The 21,487-nt window shown below is 38.2% G+C and overlaps 1 protein-coding gene across 4 annotated transcripts in view; it reads left to right on the top strand.

Annotated features, from left to right (window-relative positions):
• Positions 1 to 21,487, top strand: part of LOC134540681 (probable multidrug resistance-associated protein lethal(2)03659) — a 152,613-nt gene that overhangs the window by 71,887 nt on the left and 59,239 nt on the right. For all 4 annotated transcript variants that reach the window (XM_063383556.1, XM_063383559.1, XM_063383557.1 and 1 more), the window contains exons 11-13: positions 9,177 to 9,463; positions 14,955 to 15,138; positions 16,490 to 16,648. In XM_063383556.1, coding sequence (XP_063239626.1) covers positions 9,177 to 9,463; positions 14,955 to 15,138; positions 16,490 to 16,648 — 630 coding nt within the window. The remainder of the gene's footprint in view (positions 1 to 9,176; positions 9,464 to 14,954; positions 15,139 to 16,489; positions 16,649 to 21,487) is intronic.

A 21,487-nucleotide genomic window follows, 5' to 3' on the forward strand; every position in this document is an offset into this window, starting at 1 on the left:
GCCAACTTGAGCCACCAAAAACCTAAGTGACTTACCCTGTACCAGGATCTACTGTAGTAAACTACTTACAATCTATAAGAATTCTTACACGTTTAAATAGAGCTTAAACTTACAGATAACTTATTGAATAAGTGGCGCCACTTAAAACTAGACATCTTGATTGAATACTCCTTAACTTAAACATCTTATAAACTAGTACCATGGTTTTTTATATTACTTATAATTATGACCTAGGGTTTTTGATAACAACACTGTGTGTTGAGTTTGGCATGCCGAAGAATTTGCGCTGTTCCTTGCAGAAGGAAAACAGTGAAGAGTGCCCTTACTTTAGGTTCGGGTGCACTTTCTTCAGCTGAGATATGTGCGCGCACGCGCGATATTCGCCGGAGGTGGGGTCGGCTAAAGCGACCGTGACTGGCGTGAGGTATCGTTGTATCTGCCAGGGGCCATTCCAACGATACGAAAGCTTGGCTGATCTCTTGTCGATCGCCTTGCTGAGTGTGTGTGCTCTGCACAACACTAAATCGCCTACTCTGTAGGGATTGGGATAACGTCTTTTGTTATATTGTTGCCTGCTTGCCTCGTGGGCCAAGTTCAGGTTTTTACGAGCTCTACTCCAGACTTCCTTAATGTTCCTGGGGTCGTCTGGTAGTAACTCTTTTAACGTCCATTGATTAGAGAGTGGGGTGTTGGGCTGGTATGTAAACATGAGTTCAAACGGTGTTGTTTTGTGACTTTCATGTCTGGCGGAATTGAAAGCCATTTGCAACCACACGAGATTGGAATCCCACCTATCCTGCGAGTTCGCATGGAATGCTATTAAGGCAGACCGGAGGTTTCGGTTGAAACGCTCCGCATGTGAAGGCTGGGGGTAGTAGGGAGTCGTGGTCACATGCTGAATCCCGTGTGAAAAACACATGTTTTTGAAAATTGTCGATTTGAAGTTTGTGGCGTTATCGGAAACAATGATGGAAGGTACCCCGGATATTTTGAAAATATAATTTTGGAGGGCTCGAATGGTGATTTCGGCCGTGGCTCTTCTAACAGGGATTAGCCACACAAATTTTGAGAATGCATCTACGCATACTAGAAGCATCGAATTTCCGTCTTTTGACCTTGGGAAGGGTCCCACAAAATCAATGAAAAGTTTTTGCATGGGCCTTTCGGCCACATCGGAACTCAAAAATCCGAATTGTGTTTTCTGGGCAGGTTTGCTCAAATTGCACAACTTGCATAATTTGACCCTCTGGGTTATGTCTTTATGCATTCCGTCCCAGATGAAATGCTTGCGGATGTTTTCAATAGTTTTGAAAATGCCTAAATGTGCGCCTAAAGGTGATGAGTGATAATATTGAAAAATCATGTCCCTGAGATTTTGAGGTAAGGCTATTTTAAAATTCTTACATTGCTGAGTTCTTCGATAAAGAATTCCCTTAGATAGTTTGTGGTATTTTGGGGGTGAACCTGAGTTTATTTGCGCAATTATGTCAGACAGTTGCGGGTCCGAATTTTGGTGGGATCGTAAATCCGAAAAGGCTAGCGGAAAATTTGTGAGCAATGCGTGGCAGGCAATGGGAATTTCTTCCTGAATATAGGAATTGAAAGGTGACTCGAACATTCGAGAAAGGGTGTCGGCCACGATGTTTTGTGAACCTTTAATATGTTGAATTTTAAATTTAAGAGAAGCAATCTTGACAATCCAGCGTCCTAATTTACCTAATTGCTTGGGGTGAGCCAAAAGCCAAGCAAGGGCCTGATTATCGGTTTCCAACAGAAATTCTTTATGTTCCAAATATGGCCGGAACTTGTCTATGCCGAAAACTACAGCAAGGCACTCGAGTTCATACACCGAAGAGGCTTTTCTCTCTTGGTGCGTTAAGGTGCGGGAGGCGAAAGCTATAGGCTGCCTACAACCATCAAACTCTTGTGAGAGAACTGCGCCTATGGCTACGCTGGAGGCGTCGGTCTGAATAATGAACGGCTTACTGAAATCTGCCATTCGGAGCACTGGAGGGCTAATTATGGCTTGTTTGAGGAAAGAAAATGCTTTGTCTTGTTCTGGACCCCAATTGAAGACTGAATTTTTCTTACGTAGAGCATTCAATGGTGCTGCATGCTCAGCAAAATTAGGTATGAATTTAGAATAAAAATTTGTCATGCCGATAAATCTGGCGATGCCTTTAGCATCTTTAGGGGGCTGAAAATCCTTGATCGCCTGTGTTCGGCTTGGGTCTATGGTTACTCCCCTATTAGATATTAGATGTCCTAAGAAAGAAATTTCTTGTACCGCAAATTTTACTTTTTTGGTATTGACCGTTAGGCTGGCATGGCGTAGTCGTTTAAGGACTTCATGCAAATGAGCGAGGTGTTCTTCAAAAGTTTCTGAATAAACGACAACATCGTCCAAATAATTGAAAACGGACTTGAATTTTAGATCGCCGAAAATCTGATCTAGAAGCCGTGTTAACACTTGTGCGCCAGTGGCTAGACCAAAGGGTACTACTTTGTATTGGTAGAGATTCCACGGCACGCAGAATCCGGTGACGTGTTTTGACTCTGGGGTTAGTGGTATTTGGTGGTAAGCCGAATTAAGGTCAAACACACTGAAAAATTTGGCTTTACTGAACCAGTGACATGCTGAATTTAGATCTGGTAATGGCGTCATTTCTACTTCAATTTGTTGGTTCACCTTACGAAAGTCAACAACGACGCGGTGACCTTGACCTTGATCCTTAGGTACCAAGAAGGCTGGGGAAGCGAAATTTGAGGCTGAAGGCTCAATGACATCTTTTTCTAAGAGTTTTTGTATGTGTTCACGCATTACCTGCATTTTTGGTCCTAACAGAGGGTACGGATGACACCGAACTGGGGTTTTGTCCAAAAGTTTTATTTCATATTGAGTTAAGTGAGTGTGTCCTAATTTCTCACTTAAAACGTCTGAAAAACTGTGACACAAATTTTCTATTTCTTTTCTTTGTCCGTGACTGAGATGGGCAAGTGAAACGTTGTTTTCGCCGTTCGAAACTGACTGGAGGGTGTTGACATGAGTCTGACTCTGCGTGTCGGGGGATACAAAGGAAATTAAAATTTGCTTATTAAATTGGAAATGAAATTTACGTGCTTGTAAATCAATTATCATGCCAGTTTTTGCAATAAAATCAGAACCAAATATTAAATCAGTGGCCAAATCATCAGCTACCAAAAATGGAAAAGTCCACGAAAACAAATCAATTTTAATTTTAACAATAACTGCAAACTTTACTTTCAAAGTCTTATCAGCCGCTGTGAAACACTGTATATCTATGGGCTGTGTTTTGTGAATGATATTATCTTGTTGTAATTTTCTGAAGAACTTGCCCGACACGAACGAGCGCACTGATCTCGTGTCAATTAGTCCTGGGATTTCTTGTTTTCCTACGGTTGTGTTGGCATAGGGTAGAACTGTCGGTAGATTAGCTAAAATATTATGACACGTTCTTTTGTCCGTGGTTCGCGGACAATTACATCTTTTGCACATAGGCCTAACAGTGTTGCAATGTTCCATTTGATTGACTTGACGAGCTTTGTTTTTCTTAGCTCGCCTTTGTTTTTGTTTTCTTAGTTTATTTTTTTCTCTGTGTGGGGAAGCTGTGTTTTGTTGAAGTTTTTGGTCGAATTTTGCATTAGGGCCGGTGTGAAGGGAAAAATTTCTAACTGTTGTTTGGGCGGCTGGCTCAGAAAGAATTTTTTCTGGCCAGCGATTTACACGTTTTTTGAGTCCCGCGAATTTTGATAGTTTGGGCGATAGTTTTTTGCGCGACACTGTTCAATGTAGTGCCCGGGTTTTTTGCAGTACCTGCAGACAGGTATCCGTTCATCTTTATTTTGAGGCTTAGCGACTTGTTCATTGCTGTTTTTTTGTTGCGAATTTTTGTTATAATACTGCTGTTTATTTTCTGTTATTCTGGTATTGTTGTGGGCGTAGACATTAGCTTCTCGATTTCGCTGGTGGTCTGCGTATTCTACATTTGTGTTGGAGATGCACAAGCGATCAAGCTCGGCAAAATTTTGTGGTCGGGCCTGAAAAACTGCCCGCGATCTTTTTTGAGGGTTAATTCCATCAAGTATGTTAGAGACTATCTCACTCTCAGACACTCGCAACCGAAGAATTTGAGCGGCTAGTTTGATGTCTGCTATGTAATTAGGTAAGGCTTCATTTCTTTGTTGTAGCCTGTTGTACCATTCCAACCTGATGTTGGTCATCAAACGGGCTGGAATAAAATAATTTAGTATATCTTCGTGAAATTGATCAAATGAATAATTTTGTTCAATCGCGAGCGTAACTCGCTCGCTCAAGGGTGGTTGTGTGAAGGGAAAAATGATTTCCAGCAGTTCCCTGTCAGGAAGATTAGCCTTTTGTTTTACCCTAAATAAATGTTTGAGAAACTCGATTAGATTTCTGGGTTCCAATCCTGTGGTTTCCTTAAAATTAGCTAAGAGCCTTTCCACGGGATGTGGAATCTTAGCATACAAATTTCCTCCAACTGCTTGGTTTGAGTTAGAGAATACAGGTACCGGGTTCGGTGCTGGATTAGGGGGTGGAGGTGGAGCTGGTTGAGGTTGTGGATGATTTTGAGTCTGATATACCTGCGGGGCCAATGGCAGGTATGAGGTGGCGGGGCTGATGTATGGCAGTTGTGACTCTACTCGGTCACCGGGTGGCACGGATAAGTTATGTGGCAAAGTTACTGCCAGGTCGGAAGTGAAATTTAGCAGCGGCGAAGCTGACCTTCCAATGGCCGAGGAGATGGGGTGGGTTTCCGGGGAGGTTTGAAGGGATGAAAAGGTAGACCTGAATTGCCGATAGGGGTTGAAAATGGCGGGTGAGGTGGAGGGGTGGTATATGGGTTTGGGGCGATGGAAAGGGTGAGCTGCGAACGATTGGCTGGGATGGGCGTAGGTGACCTTGGTACTCTGGTGATCACCAGTCGCCATGACACTCGCGGAAGAAAACTGCTCGTTAATGGCTGTTGCGGTAATGACAGGAAATGTCCCACGGCGTGGTGTTACTGGTGGTGATGGAGGGGAGGAGGGTAAAGGAGGTGGTGTAGGGACTGGGCTACCTCCGGTTTCCATTTGTTTTGGAGGTTGCGGTACTTGAGTGTGAAACTCTGCTCCTGCAGCTGCAGTTACAGGTTCTAGGGATGTTTGGTCAAGTGTGTCCAACTTACTCCGCAGTTTGAAACATAGGGCAGGGATCTGCTGCCTACATTTGTCAATCTCGGTTTGGTAGATTCCATTTAATTTATTTGCGGCTACTATCTTGAGGTTAGTAAACCTCGTGCCGATATGTGTCAAGCGAGTTAGCGTACGGAGAATGTTGTTTCTGTTTGTTTCCTCTCCGACATAATTGATGTAGCTGTGTATGTCATAGAACTTGCTACAAACACAATTAAACTCACTCAACGGGTCTAGGTTTGTGAGGTGCGTAATGTGTGGTTGTATTTCCTCGGCGCAAGCAGCTCGGAGTCTTTTTCGGAGCGTGGCCACGTCGCCGAGGTCTGATAAGCCTCGAAACTTGAGTTCGTATGTTAACTCGTCACGGAGGAGGTACTCCGGGGTGGGCATGATTGCAATTACTTTTCTTTGAAGTTAGTACAATCTTACAAATACAAACAAATAAACTAAATTTTTGGTGTGGATTGTTCAAAACTAACCCACGTAGAACTTAAACTTATTGTTTATAATTACCTTAAACTCTATACATAAGACACTCTTAAATTAGCTTAGTTTAATAATATCATCAGTACCACAGCAGGTCGGGAAGTATGTGCCCAAAATAATGAAAAATATATTAGTTTAGTCAACATTAATTTGGTACTTCTGCTGCTCGAGAAAAGAAAGGAACAAGGCCCTGGCGGGCGGACAGTGGTCTGCGAAGGTCGTGCAGGACGCACAGGGCGGTGAACTGAAGACGAAACCACGAACGTGCGCCGTGAGAGATAAGCGGCGCGCAGGGGCGGGGGAGGGGTGGCTGGGACACGTCCTCAAGATAAGCTCACAGCTGGGGGTCCGACGCTCGCGGGCGACCTCGGGCCGCGTAAGAAAAACGTCGCTGGAAGTTAACTTAAATTTTAACTTACAAACTTACTAGTAAAAAGTTAAGCCAGTTTTAGGACTTACAATAATATTATATAACGAAAATCTTAGTGACAAACAAAAAACTATTTATACCAAATAAAATTAAAGCATTCTCATAAATCAAACCAAAATACAGTTAACAATTTAAGAGTAACCACAACCACACAAACTGCTACCACATTGTAACCGTAACCATGCTAACTGCTACCAATTTGTCACCGTGGTGCTGTGCTCAAAACAAAACCATAATTATTGATAATAAATGTTCGGTGGAAGCGTCAGGCTAATTATCTAAAAGAACTTGCCAGAGGGGCACAGCCCACTTACAAACACAATTTAAAATTAACCTCCCTGACAGTAGGAAAGGTTACGTGGATTGTGGTTTCAAGTAGCAGCAAATGAAAACACTCGTATGGTTTGGTTTCATTAGAGGCTTTTACTGTTGATTAGTAGTTTAGTATCTTTTCATTGATAGGTTTCTTACATTAGAAAATATCTTACGGCATTACAGCCATTACAAACAAAACTGCTAACAATGTCAGATTCTTATTTTTGATACATTACATTGAAAACTAACGAATAAAAAAAGAAGATACAGGGGCCGGGGGGGGGGGGGGGGGAACACCATTTCATACTATGCTAAGTTCAACTGTTTAGGAACATTGAGCTCGCAGGCTCATAAAACAAATATATGTGTTTAAAATACAATATTTTATAATAATATGGAAAACGTCCTAAAACTGGCGGAGTTATAAACTGTTCTTCACTTCTTTTTGAGGGGTGCCGAAAGATGGAGGGAGACTCCGTTATAGAGGCTCACGAGTTACATGTTGAGGTGCAAAATGTGGCGCCGGAACTGGGCCGCCATCTTGAACTGGTCTGGGGTCCTTGAAGTACTCTGGGATTCTGGAACCCTCTGGGATTCTGGAACCCTGCCTGTAACCAATAATCCAACTGGATTAGCTTGGTTAGCAGGCAGTTTATGACGGGCGAAGTTAAGCCCAAAAAAAAAGGCAACCTAACAGGTTTGTGTGGGACGAAGTGCAGCTTACCTTAGCTGGCAGGGTGAAGTAGGTAGTGGCTGTCCCTGGGGGTGATCCGGGGATGCGCGGCGCGGGAGCTCGCGGTAGCTATAGAAGAAATAGTTATGGCGAAAACCAAAAAAAAACTAAAGTTAAACTTAACTATTTGGGCAGCTACTAAGAAAAACTAAAAAAAATCTAGGCGACATGGCCTGGCTCAGAAGCAACTACATTATTGCCGAAAGCGGATCACGATAGCTGCTGGTCGTTACTGCGACCTGTTGCAAAGATGCGCGCTGGACGAGAGCTGCCCTCAAAATCCCTGAAAATGGCGCCGGGACGCTAACTTAAACTTTAGTCCGGTCGTCTGTTCCTCTGGAGGAGGGGATCGGGAAACCCGAAGTGCTCCGAAGGGCTACGAAAGAAAAAAAAAAAAAAAGGGCTCCAGCGACCTATCGACTGAGTGTGAGGTCGACTGTTTCTCCTGGAGGGGATAGGGTGGTCAGTAGTGTGCTCTCGCTCTCAGCTGGTTCGTCCTTTCGCCGATAGATGGTGTGGGCATGCAGGTCGGAGTCTCGCAGAGACCATCGCGGCACTTGATGGCCGCCATTTTGCAAGTGGGGGGGGGGGGGATTTTGGCCTTGAGAGGGGTCGTTGCTGCGGCTGGCCGATGACCGCTGTGGACCAGGATGGGGTGGGGGGTATGTCCGGTGAATGGCCTGCCCTGGGAGAATTCGCCGGCCAGACATCGGGACGTGCGGCGGAGCTTGAAAAAAGGACACCAAAACGTGTTAGAGACCACAAACTTCAGCACACCTCCGAGAAGGGGTGGGGGTGACCATGGGAAGCTTAGGGCGGCTACTTTCGTCACGCGTAGCGCTAAACTCGTGACGAAACGCGACGGCCAGTGGATACCGTTGCTGATGATAGCGCTGTAGTCGGCTAGACCCAGCAAATTTGGTGGGAAACGGCGGTGAGAGCACTATGCTGCTCAACAAGCTAACCTGCCGGTACACTCGACCGAACAAGTTTGGATGGGGCGAAAGCAGCGGGCGAAGGAGGAAAATTGAAGTTGCAAAATTTTAAAATTTTGTAAAACTAAGAAAATAAAAAAAATCGTGCCTAAAGTAGCACTGATTCGGCACAGTTGAAGTACATATTATAAGTACACATCAATTTATTGTTTGCCTTGACTGTATTCTCTTAAATAAGATAATTAGTTTTCTTCCACCCCTCTTTCCCTCCTCTTTTTTAAAATGAATTCTTGGAAATGTTATAGCAGGGTTGTACTTCAGCATAACGATTTTAAAGCGTTTCTGGTTAATAAGCATGTTTCTGCGTAATAAGCATGTTTCTGTGTAATAAGCGTATTTAATTTTGCTCAGTGTTTGTTAAATGACAGTGGAACCTCACAATTAAGATAACTAACAGTGGCAGATGATTTTTGTCAATGAAAAGAAAGGTATATTCTAATTTTTTTCTATTTCCAGCAATTTTAAATTTATTTGCAAATCTCCACACTACCTTCTTGCTATTCTGTGGTACCCACTTCAACTCCCGGACATTCCGACCCGATGGGAACAGCTTGATTGGAAAACTACACACTCTGCGGTAAACTGTGTCACTTGTGCCAGTTTGGATCGCTGTTGCTTACTGGGGCCTGAACCGGCACAGGCTCGGCAGATGGGATAGTAGCACTTCGGAATGTAGTGGGTAGGTAGGTAGGTTTGTGGTTTGTCGTTAATACTCGTATCAGTGAGGTTCCACTGTATGCATAATCTAACCCTTTAAAGAATGGTTTGAAACACTTTTATGGGCATACGCAATCTTCCCTGTTGCAAAAATCATTTAAAGAAAGTATTAATGCCCAGTATGGACCCTGTATGCATCAGTGGTTTATGTCCATTAAAATGTTTCAAATCCTTTAAAGAAGTTTCACTGGTTGATAAACATAAATATTTATAGCTGTGTCTGACTGTACGTACAGTGTACGGAGTGCGTCCTGAGATGACAGTCGGTGTGCTTGTTTGCTAGACGTCCTTGCTGCACGCCATCCTCAGAGAGCTGCCCCTCACAAGCGGTTCCATTGCAGTGCGGGGCGAGGTGTCGTACGCGTCGCAGGAGCCGTGGCTGTTCGCCGGCTCCGTGCGCGACAACATCCTGTTTGGCCAGCCGTACGACTGGCAGCGCTACCGCCAGGTGGTCAAGGTGTGCGCCCTCGCCCGCGACTTCCAGCTCTTCCCGTACGGGGACCTCACCGAGGTGGGGGAGAGGGGCGTGGCCATAAGCGGCGGGCAGAAGGCCCGCATCAACCTCGCCAGGTCCGTTCAACACGTCTCTTTTTAACATTGCAAAGTGGAAAAAAAAAGTATTTACTCTCAATATAGGACCACATCGATTTTAAGATGCACCCATCTTTTGAGTCCGATAAAAATTAGTGATGGGTCGATTCCGATTCCGGAATCGGTCGGTTCCACCGATTCCAGTATAATCGTGGGATTCAGAATACAATGGTTTTGGAATCGACCATGACCGATTCCTGCATTGTTTTTAAGTTTGCAAATACATCTTCTACGCAACGTAAGAAAATATTAAAATGCATGCAAATATAATTTTTAAACTACAATCTTTTTTTACGTTACTGATTTACGAATTACGGTGATTAACGTATTTATTTACTTGCACCGCCATTTTCCCTACAGTGCAAATGCAGTATCTACTTTCCCGCTTTAAGCGAAAGCATTTTTCGGAAATTACGTTGTAGCAGCACTGCATTTAATAGTAAACCTTCAAAAATAATTAGACAAAACCATAAACGTTAAAATAAAATTATTTATATGTAAACGGCAAGTAAAAAAAATGTAAACTTTAACTATTTGATCATGGCAGCTACATTTGCCATTGTAAACAACCTAATTTCTTTTTGTTTGTGCTACCTGCCATGGTAAACCATACGGCCATGAACCAAATCTTTGGTGACGTGAACGTGAAAATTAAGATGTTTCACATCTCTGCACTTTAAACTTTAAATAATTAAAATGAAATAATTTTTGAATGAGATTTTACTTAAATTCACAGTGGATTATTGCGACCATATTAAAATAAGTGTAAAAGCAACATAATTAAATTGCTGTAAATCTGCGTTCTTGTGCGTGTTCAGCAATGCTCGTTTTACGTTAGATATATTTTGAAATGGCAGTTGGCTAATCTGAATTTCCAAACATTGCTGCTGAAACGTTCGTAAATTTTTATTAACAAACATAAACAATCTTTTGAAAGTAGTTGTGTTAGCTTAACAGAATTGTTTCCGATAAATTTCTGAAATGAATTAAATGTTAACACGCGATTATTTGAAGAGTTTAAATATTTTGTGTAAGAAAATCTCACCATAAAATGTGGAAATTTTGAGATGCTAAAACATGCACAGGACTTTCTTACTCAAGAACCGAAAATTTATTTTCTCTTTACGGTTGTGAAGAACTGCAAGACTGGATGGTTTTATTCTTTTCACCAAGTGAGATAGTTAAGTTCTAGGTAATATATTAAAACGTAAGCATCTCTGACATTTTATTTTAATGTGGTGCATATTTGTTTCTAGTCATTTCCATCATAATGAGATAATAAAATTTTATTTTTACATTACACTCTTTTTATTTTTATTTCGCCCTGGTCCCTTGAAATATGTATAATAGAGGTTATATTGTCATTTTATTTGGATCATTATTTAGTTGTGCTTGAAAATAAAATTTTTAACCTATCCGTACAAACCTCTTTTTTTTACAATTAATTAATGTAAGGTATCTAAAGTTGGTTAAGTTATAACATTATTTACAATTTATGTCATAAGACATTTTTGATTATTGGCAGTGTTTGAACACGTGTTTCGTCTAACTAGTATATGCAAGGTTAAAAGGCCAAATTGTGCTAGAAATTCAAGGTAGCGTAACTTGATGGTAATGAATATACTTTTTAACATTATATAAGCTGTATATAATGTTAATTTCTGCACAGAAAATGAAACACAACGCAATTACATTTTTAAAATCATAAACAACCTTTTTTTTCTGAGTATATTACTCTGTTGAACATTGTCAGATAAAAATTAAGGAATCTGAATCGGATTCGAAGAATCGACTCTTTAATTTAAGAATCGAAAATGGAATCGGAATCGGTATATTTTAGGAATCGGCCCAACACTAATAAAAATATCTACCCATTATGAGAGCTACTTTCCGATCTGAGTGTGGTAGATTTCTTTGTAAAGTATGTTTATAATTGTTACATTATTTTTTTAATTTAAAATTGTAATATGCCCACCAACAGTCTTTAGACTTTTATGCTGGGCACAACACACACATACAAATATAAGGTTGTCACTGCAAATATATAGACTCCCACCCCCGTGGGTACCATAGCAGGCAGAACATCCGCAAATGGCCAACACATGAGGACAAACATACCACATATTTACTTTGACAACAACAAATATGTATAAACAAACATGGACATACAAAACAAACATGAAGGCAGTAACATAAACAGACATGTAAAACACATACAGTAGAATCCCTCCCGAACGACCCCCCTCTGGAACGACCATTCCATAAGAACGACCAGTTTTCGAGGAACCGTGAAAAAATTCGAAAAAAAATGAGTAAAATCGGATGAAAAACAAGTGCGCTACACACTATGTACGGCGCTGCCGTCACGTTTTTCTTGGCGAGCGCTGTACTGTTGGCAGGCGCACGCATGGCTAAAAATAGATACCACCCCTCCAGAGTCCAGACTGGCCACCCTAGCGATAACGGTAAACAGTGGTGCGCATGCGCATTTCTGTTGCCGTCTCGATCCCGTGTCTTTGTCTTGTGGCTTGTTAGTGTGATCTTGCTCGCTGGTGGATACGCTTCTTTTGCTTGTTGATTTGGATATTTCTTGGTTTTTATTATTGTTGACGACTTATTACGCTTTGTTTCTTGGACGCCGATTTGGTTAGTGGTTTGATTTTGTGAATTTTGTATATTGTTGACGACACACGCATTTGTTTTTGGATTTTGATTTGGTAAAATTATTGGCTTGATTCTATGAACGATCGTTGACGACACTCGCAGTTTTACACGGATTTTGATTATTTTTTTGGGATTTTCGTTTCGCATTTGTGAAAATGAGTGCCAAGCGAAATACACTTTCGCTAATGAAAAAATATGAGATCATCCAGCAAGTGGATAAGAAAACAATTTCCAAGACTAAGATAGCGCAGCAATACAACATTCCGAAGTCTACTCTCTTCACGATTCTCAAACAGAGAGAAGAAATTGTGAATGCAGTACAGAAGCAAGGCTGCAATGTGCAACTGAAAAATTTGAGGGGCGCGAGGTATGAAAACTCGGCCGCTCTATATTTCAAACCACCCAGTTACGTACCATGTAAAATAGCTTTTTGGCCCGACCCTTATTTATAACAACCTCACCTGTCACACTTTTAAAACCCAGGGAAAATACTCTGACGTCCGCTTCCCTTCTCACGTCGGTTGGTTATTATGTCCGCCGCCCGTTAGCTCGCCTGGTGCCGAGAGACGTGTCCGGCGCGGCGGGACGAATGGTGACGCCGAAAGAGAGTGGGGGGGGGGGGGGGGCAATAAATGGATAAAAAATAAACTACCCACGTTACATAACGTTAGCACGATGTTATTTTAAAGCTGCCCAAATAAAGGACGGTTCTTTCCGTGAAACGGCCGGGGGGGGGGGGGGATTGGCCAAAAATTGCCCAAATTCTTTGGAACGACCCTTCCGTAAGTACGACGGTTTTTTCGGGAACCGTGAGGGGTCGTTCCAGCGGGATTCTACTGTAATTACGTATTAATAAAACACTATAAATTGTAAACAGATCTTAAAATTAAACACGAAGAACAATATACAAATATTTATAAAACATTATATGGATACAAACTTAGTACATACTTCGATAAAAATAAAATTGTGATAAAGTGTTATTGACAGAATAATATTTTTTTTAAATACAAGAATTAATTCAGTAAATCCTTATAAACAATAATATTTGATGTTTGAATATAAATGATAGTCAGTTAACTAAGGAAAATTATCCAACTTATTATAATTAGAAATTAGTCTGTACAGAATTATATTTCTTTTGTTAAGAGTGCATAAGGTATACTTTAGTCGACTATGAAATTGTGGAACTTTGAGTCCAATGTTGTAGAGAATGTATTTACATTTAATTAAAGAGTTATAACAGTTTTTAACAAAAAGAGAATCGAGAAGAGCTCTACAATCAGCTAAAGACACAAAATTTTGAGTAGAGGAGAATTTTAAATATTATAAGTTTCACAATTTTAATTTGAATGGATTCAATTTTTTCAGAATCAAAGGAATTGATTGAATTCCAAATTATTGAACAGTATTGTAATTTAGACCTAATCAAAGAAAAATACAGAATAAAAATGTAATCAGAATTGGTATAGTAATAAGTGATGTACAGTATTTAATTAAACCTAAGTGTTCTTGAGCTATTGGAGGTGAAAATATAATTTTGAGTTAAAAATTATGCCCAAATCTTTAAAGAATATGCTTAATGAATTATAGTATTGTCTAGTTTATACTTTATAATCAAAATACATGGGGAAATATTTCCTAGTAAAGGATATAATTTTGGTTTTTTTTTTACCTTATTGAGAGATACTAAATTAAGATTACACCTATTATAGATTGTATTAATGTCTGATTGAAATAAAAGACAGTCATTAAGGAAAGTGATGGTTCTACAAATTTTAAAATTATCTGCCTACAAAACTCCAGATGAATGGTACAAAACATGAGATATATCATTAATAAATATTTTATTATTAAAGAGTAGAGGTGAAAAGGTACCACCTTGAGGTACAACTGAAATGGCTAAATAAAATGAAGAATGACAGTTATTAATGGAAACTATTGGGGATTGGTCCCCGTTATTACTGTGTTTCTAAAATAAGTTTGGCTTTATTCTAATATAGCTAAATGGATATATTAAAGTAGTTTTTCTATTAAGTAGTTAACCAACCCCATAATGCATCTTAGAATTGAATATATGCAGTTTTTTTGAAGTTATACTTTTTTGGGTGTATCAAGGGTTAAAGTTCACAATGAAAAATTCACCATGCAATGGAATTTTAACAGGATAATGTCCAATGTGCATGCACATTTCATCCAGTTCTATTCAAACACAAACTATCAATGTAGCACATAGTTAATTTCAAACTAATGAAAAATAGTGTTTGTAAAAAAAAATGAAAAATACATGCTTGTACATAATTTTTAATATTTAACTAATAGCACTTACTATTAGCAGCTTTTTTTTTTATTTTTTTTTATTTTATTAAACCAGCGAACAGAGTTTCTGCAATTTAGTTTTCTTCAGGGTTACATATCTGTACCTCAGAGTTATAAGACATTATATCACAAAAACCATATTTTTTTAGGAGAACAGTTTAAAGATTTTAAAGAGTGCCTTACCTATCTACTCAACTATTTTCTACCAAAAAATTGTGCAATTTTGACGTATCGTAGATCTTAATGTTTTTTGCCACTAGAAAGAACGTCAAACGTTGGTCAAGTTTATGATTAAAAATGCATTTTGCCCAAAAGTAGATGTAGTGTCTTGAGTAAATGTGTAATTCATCAGCCAAGAAAAATTGTGCTAGAAAAAAACGTGGCTCGGATTGATATCCAACAGTTTGTTGGTTCCACTTTGCTATGACGTCTGACGCACGCACATGATCAGGGGTCCGAGAGAGAGAGAGCGCGCCGGTGTCCGCAGGGCCGTGTACAAGCGGGCGGACATCTACATCCTGGACGACCCCCTGTCGGCCGTCGACACGCACGTCGGCAAGCACCTGTTCGAGAGCTGCATCTGCGGCTACCTCCGCAACAAGACCTGCGTGCTCGTCACGCACCAGCTCCAGTTCCTGGGCGACGTCGACCAGATCGTCATCCTCAAGGACGTGAGTGGCGCTCCCCGGGGGCAGCAGAGCCCCGTTGTTTGAACCTTTTCATTTTGGTCCCATTTTAATCTCATTTACACACTGCAATAAATTCCCATTGCTGACACGTTTGCCCATTATTTCTACCATTTTATTTTGGTCCTATTTTAATCTCATTTACACTGTGCAATAAATTCCCATTGCTACACGTTTCCCTGTTATTTCTACCAATATATTTTGGTCCTATTTTAATCTCATTTACACAGTGCAATAAATTCAAATTGCTTACACGTTTGCCCGTTATTTCTACCATTTTATTTTGGTCCAATTTTAATCTCATTTACACAGTGCAATAAATTCCCATTGCTTACAACACGCGTACAATGTGCTACCCGCAATTCACCCAGTTTGTTTATGCTATACATACTTAAATTCGTTATTCCCGTGTTTGTCACATACATCATACATGTGAAGATAACACTTTCTTGTGAAATACCAATTCCAAAATACTGTTGAGACAGTAGCGCTGTAGCTAATGAAATTTTCGATGTGTTTTCAACTGATGAAAGACTAAACATTTTAAAGTGTGTGGATGAGCTCAAAAGTACTCATGTTTTACTCGCTGAGAGGTTAGGCTTGCATGTTTCAACTCTGAACATAATAATTATGAAATGGAAATGCAGTCCAGTGCTGTGATAGAGTAATGTATTTTTATTAATATTCTTAACTTGTAAATGTCTGATGTTACTATGAATTGCAAGGTCGTATATCACTGTCCCCTGATAAAAAAAATAGTCTTTCAACTTTCATACTTTTCCCTTATTTTACACTTTCCCACATTTTACAACATTTTCAGACACACCCTTGAATAGTTAAAAAAGGGTTTCTACTGTAGGTCCTACACTGCACTTATTGTACACTAACAATTCTGTAGGTACCAACATCAGAATATCTTTCTCATTAACAGTTGATGCATATCTTTTTTTTTTCTCATGACTTGTAAGTAAACTGTAATGTTATTTCCTAGATCTGATTAATTTGATTCATACAGCAATTTTAGTGTAGGTAGAACAATGTTACAAATAATGTTTTTAAATGAAGCTGCAAAATCAACGAACAATACAGTGAGGTTGGCATCATTGTTACTTTATGAATGTACATATGAGAGTGTGCGTGTGCATGCTCACACGCAGTAAAGAAGTGTGTTTGTTCGGTTTTTAGTATCAAATTAAAATTTAGGGATTTATTCACGCTTGGCAAAATTTTGCGAAGTTCACCTGGGACCAAAATAACCATGAGATCTATAAAACTCAGGCTCCACCCCCCTAAAGGAAGTATCGGATGGGCTAGTGCGGCACGGAGTGTGTGGCAGGGGCGCGTGGAGGCGGACGGCACGTTTAGCGAGCTGCAGCAGAGCGGCCTGGACTTCGCCAAGCTGCTGGGCGACGGGAGGCCCGCCCCTGCGGACGACGACGAGGACGCCGCCCGGATCGTGGCGGTGGTGCGCCGCAAGAAGGAGACCTCCATCGGGGTAACACACCTCCGCCTCTAGTAGATCCACCTGTTGTAGCCGTTACCACGGTGCGACTCCTGGAAAAATTTTATATAGTTTTTTCGTTTTTAATGGGCAATAGACCCCAAAACCATAGTCAGCTCAAAAGTTTATGAATACAGTACATTTTTAGGGACACAATAGCTACTGTAATTTTTCACAAATTACTTTTAAACTGATACGTAAAATATAATCACGATAAATCTCAGTCGAGTTCGTTATTGTGCAATATCCAATCAAAGGGCTAAAAATGAAGGCTTTTTGGAAAAAAATGCTGAAAAATTGCTATAATTTCCAGAATATGATGAATAATACATCTGTTTGAACGTATTGTAACTCATAAGGGTAATACCAACAACTTTTGTCTAAATACATGTTTGATACAATCAACCATAACTGCAAGGAGTGGAAACAACAAAGGTTTGGGGAACAAAAAAAAATAATTTCTCCCTTAGTAAGCACACTATCGAATCCGTTAAAATTATTTGTAAATGATACTATTTTCATCTAAAACATTTGTCTAAAAACATTTTTGATAAAATGAACCACCAGTGCCGATTTTATACGCACCAGTAAGCTGAGACACGGAACAACTTCAATTGTACTCTATTGTAGACAGATAAATGGTGCGATTCTTACTTGAGGGAGACCCTTATGGTGAAAAAGTGTATTTTTATGACCCCAAATTATATAGCTATGACCCTTATACAGGGGCGTCTCTTTTGCAGATAAATACGGTAATAATATTTTTAAAAAAAGGAGTGAATATGTGCAAGATTATTAATAAGTCAGGACAAATACAAAATTTATAAAATTCTATAAATCTAAAGTACCATAAGGTTGGATGAATAAGATAGTAAAACCAACAGTAACAGAATATACTTTATTTCTTTCATAATTTAATTCAAAGGAAAAAAAAATCCCTATCAAGGAACAGTTTCTCACAAGCTGCTGGAAATAATTTTGTGCCATTGAGAAAAAATCTTGCAGTAAATTTTTAAGTTGATCAGTTGATGCCTTCATGCATGAAGTGGATTCATTTATATGGAACCATAATAGAGCGGTATAAAATTTAAGAAAATAAAAAGTGGCAATCTATCTCCTATATAAGCCTGTGCAAATACTAATTTTTGAAGCAAAGCAAAAATCAACTCAAATTTTTTAATCTTAGCAAAGTCGAATCAAATTCAGAATATTGTTCTCAGTGAAGCTTTATTACACTTATCTTATAAGATACAGGATTGAAGTAAATAAACAAATCTAATGTTTGTAATAGTGTTGGGCCGATTCCTAAAATATACCGATTCCGATTCCATTTTCGATTCTTAAATTAAAGGGTCAATTCTTCGAATCCGATTCCGATTCCTTAATTTTTATCTGACAATGTTCAACAGAGTAATATACTAAGAAAAAAAAGGTTGTTTATGATTTTAAAAATGTAATTATGTTGTGTTTCATTTTCTGTGCAGAAATTAACATTATATACAGCTTATATAATGTTAAAAAGTATGTTCATTACCATCAAGTTACGCTACCTTGTATTTCTAGCACAATTTGGCTTTTTAACCTTGCATATAGTTAGACGAAACACGTGTTCAAACACTGCCAATAATCAAAGATGTCTAATGACTTAAATTGTAAATAATGTTATAACTTAACAAACTTTAGATACCTTACATTATCAACTCAATTAATTAATTGTAAAAAAAGAGGGTTTGTACGGTTAGGTTAAGAATTTTATTTTCAAGCACAACTAAATAATGATACAAATAAAATGTCAATATAACCTCGTTTATACATATTTCAAGGGACCATGGCGAAAAAAAATAAAAAAGGGAAATGTAAAAATAAAACTTTATTATCTCATTATGATGGAATGACAAACAAATATGCACCACACTAAAATAAAATGTCAGAGATGCTTACGTTTTAATATATTACCTAGAACTTAATTATCTCACTTGGTGAAAAGAATAAATCCATCCAGTCTTGCAGTTCCTCACAATCGTAAAGAGAAAATAAATTTTCGGTTCTTGAGTAAGAAAGTTCTGTGCAATTTTTAGCATCTCAAAATTTTCACATTTTATGGTGAGATTTTCTTACACAAAATATTTAAACTCATAAAATAATCGCGTGTTAACATTTAATTCATTTCAGAAATTTATCGGAAACAATTCTGTTAAACTAACACAACTACTTTCAAAAGATTGTTTATGTTTGCCATTTGGTAATAAAAATTTACGAACGTTTCCGCAGCAATGTTTGGAAATTCAGACTTGCCAACTGCCTTTCCAAAATATATCTAACGTAAAACGAGCATCGCTGAACACGCACAAGAACGCCGATTTAAAGCAATTTGGTTATGTTGCTTTTAAACTTATTTTAATATGGTTGCAATAATCCACTGTGAATTTGGGTAAAATTTCATTCAAAAATTATTTTATTTTAATTCTTTAAAGTTTAATGTGTAGAGATGTTCACGTTCACGTCACCAAAGATTTTGTTCATGGCCGTATGGTTTACCATGGCAGGTAGCACAAAAAAAAATTAGGTTGTTTACAATGGCAAATGTAGCTGCCATGATCAAATAGTTAACGTTTACATTATTTGCCGTTTACATTTACATAATTTTTTTAAACATTTATGGTTTTGTCTAATTATTTTTGAAGGTTTGCTATTAAATGCAGTGCTGCTGCAACGTAATTTCCTAAAAATGCTTTCGCTTAAAGTGGGAAAGTAGATATTGCATTTGTACAGTAGGGAAAATGGCGGTGCAAGTAAATAAATACGTTAATCACCGTAATTCGCAAATCAGTTCCGTAAAAAAAGATTGTATTATGTAGTTTTAAAAATTATATTTGCATGCATTTTAATATTTTCTTACGTTGCGTAGATTATGTATTTTGAAAACTTAAAAACAATGCAGGAATCGGTCATGGTCGATTCCAAAACCATTGTATTCTGAATCCCACGATTCCAGTGGAATCGGTGGAACCGACCGATTCCGGAATCGGAATCGACCCATCACTAGTTTGTAATGTTTGAACTGATTTGGTGATTAACCAATTAGGTCCTATGTATTACATCATTCAATAAAAATTATAAAATAACCATGCATAATATTAATATTGAGCATTCATAAAAGTAAACTGAGTGCCACCTTTTGATTTTTTAGTAACCAACTTTATTCAAGCAAAACATACACAACACAAAAAAAAAAACTAAATATTTTTACGATTGAAACTTAGGCTTCCATGTTTTAAATCTTTGCAACAAATGCACAGCTTCAAATCAGATACGAAGCTTTGCATCACAACGGAAGCTTCAAATAAAATAATATCAAATTTCCTGGTGAAGTCAAACCGATTATTAAAAACAGCTTTTATTTATTTGCTTAGTTGAAGTTTCACATAGGCCTAATCATACACCAGGAAAATTTTAGGTTTGAAAATAGTTTTGTTGGTCAAACTGACCATATATATAAACAAAAAAATAGAGTTTTTCTAATAACTGTAATCATAAAACACAGATTATTTGTTACATATCTAAAGCATGCATGTTTTATGATGCAGAAAATATTCAAAATATCGTAATAAAACCTGTTGGCTTCTTACATTTTACACTTTTTTATTTAAATTTTTTGGGAATGTGTCTCATTTAATGTATCTATTGCTAAGTAATAATAATAAAAAAATTATTCAATTTGAAATGATGTATCGAAAATCAATTTATTAACGAATATAAAATATTTTTAAAATACTTGTAGATCTCTTAGTATTTATGGTTATTAATCAGAAAGACTTCTTAAAAGGTTTTTAACTTTGGGATAGGCCAATCAAATCAACTAATACAATCAAATCTTTAGCATTTGATATGAAAGGGAAAACTTTAGACAGATTTTCAAGGAAGAGAAATTCATAAATTCTAGGGTTGTGCGAATGTTCGGTATACCGATACCGAAATCGAAATTTTGCTACTTTCATTTTCGATTTCGGTAAGAATTTCATCTGTCGAAGTTCGTTTTTAGCGAAATATTTCGAGCCAAACGAAAGTTCAATAGCTTACCGAAGTTCGTTTGTTCTAGTTGAAAAAGAAATCGTAATTTAATAAAAATGTACAGTAGAATACCGGTACAATAACGTACCTTATTATAAAGTATATTTCACTTAACAAATTTTTTTTAAGTGCCCGCCAAAAATCGTATCTTCGCCATGCAAAACGGTTTCAGTTTAAAGTATCATATTTTCACTATAACGTATAAATTCTACTAGTAGCGTGGCATTACTACACCATAATTTACTTAAACTGGTAAATAAATTTCCAGCTAAATGATTAATGTAGTAGAACAAAGATACACAAATACCACCGCAACGTATTTTCTAACCTCTAAATTCTCAAAACAAAGTTAACAAACAGTTGCGCGCACAACCATAGATTATACCGTACGTAGTATGCGACGTGAGCAACACAACACCATTCGATACATCGAAAGACGGAGGTTTGAGAGAAGTATTAATTATTTAGACAAATGTGTTACGCTACGCTAAAAATACTGTTTGATGTCTGTGCCGGGATTGTTTATTGTTATTGTTGAGTTTATTTTCATGTTACGTTATTTAGACACCGCATTATATTTGTGCTACAATATGAATGATCCTGGAGATAAAAAGAAATGAAAGCAATTCACGCTTAAGGAAAAAGTGGATATACTCAGAGAACTAGACAAGGGGAAAAAAGCAAGTCGCAGTTGCGAATACATATGGCATTGCGGCTCTCCTGTAGCTATTTTTTTTATATATATTTTTCTCTTTGTAAAGA

This window comes from Bacillus rossius, chromosome 17, assembly GCF_032445375.1.
Source record: "Bacillus rossius redtenbacheri isolate Brsri chromosome 17, Brsri_v3, whole genome shotgun sequence".
Lineage (NCBI taxonomy): Eukaryota > Metazoa > Arthropoda > Insecta > Phasmatodea > Bacillidae > Bacillus > Bacillus rossius.